Source organism: Anarhichas minor, unplaced genomic scaffold (genome assembly GCF_050575085.1).
Source record: "Anarhichas minor isolate MPS153535 unplaced genomic scaffold, ASM5057508v1 ptg000011l, whole genome shotgun sequence".
Classification (NCBI taxonomy): domain Eukaryota; kingdom Metazoa; phylum Chordata; class Actinopteri; order Perciformes; family Anarhichadidae; genus Anarhichas; species Anarhichas minor.
Genome location: NW_027466457.1, coordinates 10,696,636 through 10,703,464, shown reverse-complemented (window position 1 = coordinate 10,703,464; position 6,829 = coordinate 10,696,636). Strand labels below are relative to the sequence as shown.

The 6,829-nt window shown below is 44.6% G+C and overlaps 1 protein-coding gene across 1 annotated transcript in view; it reads right to left on the bottom strand.

Annotated features, from left to right (window-relative positions):
- Positions 1–569: 569 nt before the first annotated feature.
- The window catches only part of LOC142947661 (PDZ domain-containing RING finger protein 4), a 44,993-nt gene continuing 38,733 nt past the window's right edge, over positions 570–6,829 (bottom strand). Inside the window, exons 5-8 of the mRNA XM_076089402.1 lie at positions 5,832–5,894; positions 4,019–4,120; positions 3,054–3,193; positions 570–2,034 (exon numbers count right to left, since the gene is read on the bottom strand). Coding sequence (XP_075945517.1) covers positions 570–2,034; positions 3,054–3,193; positions 4,019–4,120; positions 5,832–5,894 — 1,770 coding nt within the window. The remainder of the gene's footprint in view (positions 2,035–3,053; positions 3,194–4,018; positions 4,121–5,831; positions 5,895–6,829) is intronic.

Here is a 6,829-nt window from a genome sequence, read left to right as displayed (position 1 = left end):
TTATGTGTATGGTTAACTGTTATACTTTGTGAATAGTGGACTCTAAGCACCAATAGTCTGAAACATTACATCACCTGCCTCTCGACAACATTGAGAGATTTACTGATTTCAGCTTTAAAGGAGAAGTCGATCTGCAGATGTAAGGAGCATTCAAAAGCAAGTGAAAGGCAGGAGAACCCTCCGATTCCTGTTGTGTCGCAATTGGCAAGTGTACATAATACATAAAAGAAAATACTTTTCTTAATATGCTCATACAACCATTTGAGTATATGGTTACAACATAAATATGAAAATAGAATTGAAAAGATAAAAATGTTAAGAGCGAAGTAATAAAATAATTATATAGTCATAATTTCATAGAAAAATGCTTTTTTCCCCCGGCAGAGTGATGTGAAAAACCATACTGAAAAACATGAAGAAAATGCCATGACACCACTGATAAATTCTTTACAAAATGCTTTTTGGGTTACAAAGTGTGAAAAATATTCCTATTGTCCTCATAAAAACGCCACATTGAACGAGGCAAGTATATTATACCGCAAGGTGGGTAGAATGTGTGTGTTTTTCTTTTATACAGTAGTGACTGATAGGAAGGCGTTGTGCACTTTGGCTCCCTCAGGGGCCTTAGTACCATGAGTCATCAGCTCCTGGATGGTCATCCAGTTGTCCAGGATCTTCTTGTTGCGTTTCTTCATCATCTTCTTCTGACTGAGCTCTATAATGCTGACCTCCTTGCGTCCCTCACTGCTGCTCTGAGGGTTCTCCTTTAAGCTTTCCAGCCGACTACGCTGCATGAACTCTCGCCTTTTCCTCTGTTCTTTTGCTCTGACCAGGTGCTGCTTCCTTTCCTCTTTACTCCAGTACCTCCCCATCTTCATTTCACTCATTGCATCATCATCCGTGGTCATACCCCCACTACGCTCTTCTTTAATCTTTAGGGCTCGCTCTCTCAGGATCTTGTCTCTCACAGGCCTCTTGGTGATGTAACGCGTGCCGTCGCTGCGGATCTTGACCTTCCACTCCATCTTGGGCTCATCAATGGGCCTCTGAGGCTCTTTACAGACACTGAGCAGGCTGAGCTGGCTCTGAGCGTACTCCACAGCTGAGCGCTGCTGGATCAGCTGCATGTAGCTCTGGTAGTGGCGGGCATGTGCTGGGATGTTGACCTGCCTCTGCTGGGAACTGTGCGATGGAGAGAAGTAAGGAATATGGGAGGCAAGTGGCTTTAATTCCCCTCTGCTCTCCTCCTCAGCCTGAGTTGTTGACTCAGAAGGATTGCTGTGGTCGGGGCTGCTTCTTTTCCCTGGGACTGGAGCACGGCATGCCGGGATGGGGCTTGGGCTAAGAGAAGGGCCAGTGGCAAGGCCGCTGCACAGGTTCCTCTGGTTGGTAAGGCTGACCATTCTCTGGAGTGAGTGCTCCGGGGAGCGGTCCATTGCCAGAGGGGTGCTTCGTGAACTTTCCGCCGTGTTATAGGCACTGGAGCTGTCCTTGTCAGATTTCTCCAGCCTCCCATTAATGTCAGTCAGCTTACCCCTCGCGGGGTCACTTCGATGGAGGCTTTGGTTTTTGGTTGAGGGTGCAGTGTGGCCCGCGGACGGAGACTGCTGGCCTTTACGAAGGTTATGGGCCTGCATGATGTTCTGACATTCTAGTTCGATGCTGCGCAGCTCCTCGTTGAGCATTCGTAGCTCATGCTGGACGCCGCCCTGCTCCCCAATGCTGCACTCGATGGTGCTGCGGTGGCTGTAGAACAGGTCGTACTCGCCGCTGTTGCGTATCTGACACTTCAGCTCCAAGAGCTGCTGGAATCGATCACCCTCCGTCTCATCATCGTCCTCATCCTCTTTGTCCTCCAGCCGCGTGGAGCCGGTGATATGGTGTGTGTCCAGATTGTCTCTCAGGCACTGGGACAAACGTCTCTGGATGTGTGCCAGGACATTATGCTCGGAGCTCTCCATTCTGTCTTTTATTCTCAGTACGCTATCCTTATGATGGGGGAGTGTGGAGCAGGTGGGCTTGTCATCTTCTGCTCTCTGAAAATAATGAACAAGACCATCCTGAAATAGTTATTGACGTATAGAACACTCAACACATGCATAATTATGATTTCTTTCTTATAATGATCCACATAAGGACACTTTTAAAGATTATTTTCGGTGGCTGTTTGAATTTATTAGATAGACGCTGGAAACGCTGGAAACTTGTTATCTGTACGTTAAGCCTGTTTCGAGTATTTCAAATCATATGCAATTTGCAAGTATGCTTGCAAATTTGTTTTAATTAATCAAACATATTTACAAATGTTATATATGGTAATGAACTTTGAATGGCACTCCGGTGTTTTCTGTTTTGGCATCCTTTTTATGAAATGAGGACAGAAAACAACAAAAAGTCCCCAGAACTACAGCATTTAAGAGTTCACGAAGTGCAACCCTGCTCTGCATTCTCCTGAAGGATTACATATGCCGTTGTGCGTCACTCTATTATACAGCTCTTTCACTTCAGGGATCGTTTCCTCCCCGCCCTGTCTTTGAAGTTCCATGGATGTGGATTTTTGTAGCTCGCCATTCTCCCGACAAAACAGAATTTAAAGTTCTGATTGCTGATGTTTGGAATTTAAATGGTTCAACAGTCCCCTTCCATAAATATTCATAATTATTATTTTTAGGGCTGTCCCCAATACCATTCATGGGCTCTGGAGCTTTGGCAGTAATCAATTCAAAAGGGCAAAGCTTGCTTTCACCGCTTTTCAAAAAAGTATATGAAGAGTTTGATTCCATCACTGCCACCGGCTGGATCTGTAGTCATTTTAAGCTTAATATTGACTGTGAAAGCAATTATTGTTCAGTCTGACGGCATGGTATTCATAACACACTGGGTACTATGTTCTGTCAATCAGAGGAAAGGTTACCTTACATATATTGCTTTCTGACTCATTAGCTTTTAGGGGCTCTATTCTTACTGAACAGAGTAAATAGAGCTCTTAAAGCCAGATAACAATGCTTTGCTATCGACTCGCTAATCCACTTAGGCAAAGCATGTTTTGCTGCTGTCTGACCTGCTCATTCTCCTGCTGCTCCTCCTCTCGGGCAGCCAATTCCATCTCCTCTCTCTGTTGTTCCTCTAACATTTCCATCTTCAGCTGCTCCAGGAACTCGCTGTGCTCATCATCCAGCCAGGCTTCCTCCAGCTAATGGTGAATGAAGAAGGAAAGCATATATATTTATATATATATATATAAAAAAAAGAGAGAGAGGCTGGTGTTATTTGTCAAGAGCTAAAGCTTGGGGCTACATGATGTCTCAAAAAAAAATACTTTAGTTAGGTGTTCCAAATGGGACCCAGCAGGCATGGTTTTGAAATAAGGCACAGCTAGCATCGATATGATGTGGCGTTTGACTGATATGCTGCTCCCCATGTCTTAACCAACAAAACCTCACCCCTCATCTTTAAAACATACATTCTGATCTTAAAATCAAGCCAATACAATTTAATGGACATAAGACTGCCACCTTTGACCTATCTGCTCCAAACCATCCATCATCTGTTTGTCTGCTCGATGTGAGCCAAATGGGATCCATATCTGAAGACATCAAATTTACTACTGAGGGACACATTTAATTACAAAGAGTCTACTACTGCTCCTAGCTCATCTGCACTGCGGCAGAGTCCCTTCACTTATTCGCCATCGGCCTTGGGCCTGAACTCACTCCACATTAGCATGCCATTAGCTTTTATGGCTTACCGTTGGAAGTCAATTACAGTGGCGCTACATAAAAATAAAACATGATGAGGTGTCTCAGTGGTGGCTTCCACTTGGAGTGGTTTTTGGTGGAGGGGAGGGTTGGCTCCCCCAGATTGCAAAGGTTTACTCTGAGCAAATATAATGTAAATGACAAACATTCAGGGCTGTAATCTATGCTTCCTGTTCTTTCTTTACCCGTGCTAGGCCAACAGTAGGTGTTTTAGTCAATGGCAAAGAAAGATGCAGTATATCAGCGTGGTCATTTCTAACCTGCATCTCAGGTCTGGCAACCAGCAGTACGATGTTCCTACTCTCGTCATTGGAGAGTGCAGCCATTGCTTCCTCTCTGTCTTGTACGTCCTGGCCATTAATCTGAGGATGACATACAAACGCGATTAGCACACTCACTATTAAGTCGGATACAAGCGAGCAAACATGTATTGTATACACAAATGAAAATATTTGAACACAGGCACATATATATCCACACACACACAGGGGCAGAATTAATTCTCTCCAATACAAAGACCCTAAAGAAAAACAAAGTACCACAATAAAAGTGGCACAGCACAATAATGCCTTTTTTTCCTGGGGAAATTGTAAACACTCTGTGATGCTCTCTAATATGAAGCAGGACCCAGCAGTGATTATGAATGGGACAGTGGCCGAGGGCCGACAGAGCTGTTGTGTTCACCAAAGTATCCGGCAGCGCACATGCATCTCGCCGTACAATTAACTGCCCACTGACAGGGGGCGTCCATCTTTTTGCAGGCAGAGTAATGGCCCTGTCACTGGTGGATAATAGTGCCAGAGTACTGGTCTGCCTCACAAACACACACACACACACTCCCTCCTCTGGCTCAAATCAGTCACACAACACATGGTAGACACCGGTAGACAATTAGAATTAAACAGTGCTTATGCATCTGCCCCACGCATCAAATAATCACTTGCACATCCTGTTTCCCCTCTTGTTCTACTGTATTGATTAAAATACATTCTCTCCATAGCATACTACTGTGTTCCTCAATGTATAGATCTTCACTTCTGTTAGAATAGTTCATTGCCTCTTTGTGTTGATAAAATCACCAATCCCGGTACGCTACTTTCAATTGCTAATCTGCAGCTAAAGCTACACTAATCAATAGTCTTTATATTAGCAATAGATCAAATGATGTGTAATCTGAAGGATGTTGTAGTGACAAACCCACAGACCCTCATCACCCAACTCTGCTGTTCCACCAAGCTCTACTGGTTTTCTGGACCTGCAAACTCCACTCTCATCACTCATGTTTCCAGCAGCAGCAGCAGGCAACTGTGTGCGCTGAAAAGGCTCTAATGAACCTGGGAAGGTAGGGAAGAGTGCTATGCTACGTGTCGAAAATTGTTAGCATCTAGCAAGCTAAATGGCCCTATATTTCCTTCAAGAGATGGTGGTGACCAAAACATAGCTTAAAATACAGTGAATATTAGACTTGTATTCGTCAGGTGGCTAAACACACTGCTCCAAATAAATGCTAATGTTGCTCTGTCTCCAGAATGGGCAATTGTTTGTCATAACAATTTAATAACGATATAAATGCCATTACAATTAGAGGGTATTAAAAAACAATAATTACCCACCTTACACACAGAGGCAACACTATACAGCAGTCAACCACTATACAGCAGTCAACCCTGACAACTGCTGCTCCTTCTTGGTCGCAGAATTCCTCTTAATCTCAGGCCTGAAGATGAAGTTAGGGGCTAATAACAGTCATAGCCTCTCAGCTATCCCACCGGAGGCAGTGAGCTGCAGCACAGCGCCGTCCTGAACCAGAACTCTTAAAAACCCCTGTTGGTGCTGAGTCGGTAACTAAAACAGCCAGGGGGGCAGTTCTCCCCCTCTAACAGTCACAGCGGGGCAGAGTTCCCCCTTTAATGTGCTGCCATTAAAAATGAATGGGCACTCGTGCTGGGAGACAGTGGTTGAGTGCGACAAAATAAAAGCAGGTTTTTTTTATATTGAATCTAATGAAAGCTGGTGTGGAAGGGGGCCAGTGAGAGCGAGAGAGAGAGAGAGAGAGAGAGCGCCCTGCTGTACCTGTAAAATGCGATCCCCCTCTCGGATGCGTCCATCTCTGGCAGCGATGCTGTTTGGACTGATCTGTGACGGTAGAAGGAACAAAATATGCCTCTTAAACACTTTTAGCCTTCATTAAAGAGAATCAAGGAGCGCCTGAAAAGAAAACGGTTCAACTCATTATGTAGATATCACCCAGCTAGACATGTCGGGACTGTTATTATTTATGTGAGCAGCAAACAATAGGTATGCCAACATGGGAAGATCTTAGATGTCAAATAGCGTTCCTGCAGCTGCCTGGTCAGTTTTCAAAGCCATTAACTCTGAGCATCACCTTTATCACTTAAAACCTCCATTGTTCCCCGCCTTAGTTGTAATATAGCACCAAACTCTGTATACAGCATTTACAGCCTGTAACTGCGCCTCAACACATGATGTACATGCTTCTCCTGTAAATAATGCCTGTGGACAGGAGGGCAGGACACTCTTTCATCGGCCAATCAATCGGTGTCTGGGGCCATTGGTTTCATTCTATCCTAACGGGCGGGATTTCTGGAGATGGTGAGGTGCTGTGGTACTCCATCTTCATGATAGTCCACTCCTACACAGAGGGACACTCATTAAACTGGGAGGAAAGTCACTGGACAGAAATGGAGGGAACTGAGGAAATTGAATGTAATCTTTCTGCAGTTATGGGGAGAGAACCCAAACCCTGAGAGACCTACAACAAACTGGAAACTGAAATAGAGATAAATTAAGGAATCTATTTATTGTTGAAGATGTCATTGTGAGTGGCAAAACGGCTTTGGTTACATTTTTGTCCGACTCTCAGCTTTGGTCCTTTCTGTTTAGTTTAAAACAATCTGGAGGACAACTAAAGAAAAAGAGGGTGAGGATGAACAGAGCACTCTGAATTGTCTGTTGGCCCTGTGGTAGACAGGACTGGTGACCTGTCCAGGATAGACTCTGCCTTTTTGCCCTATACATGCTGGGATAGACTGCAGCCCCCTGTGCCCCGA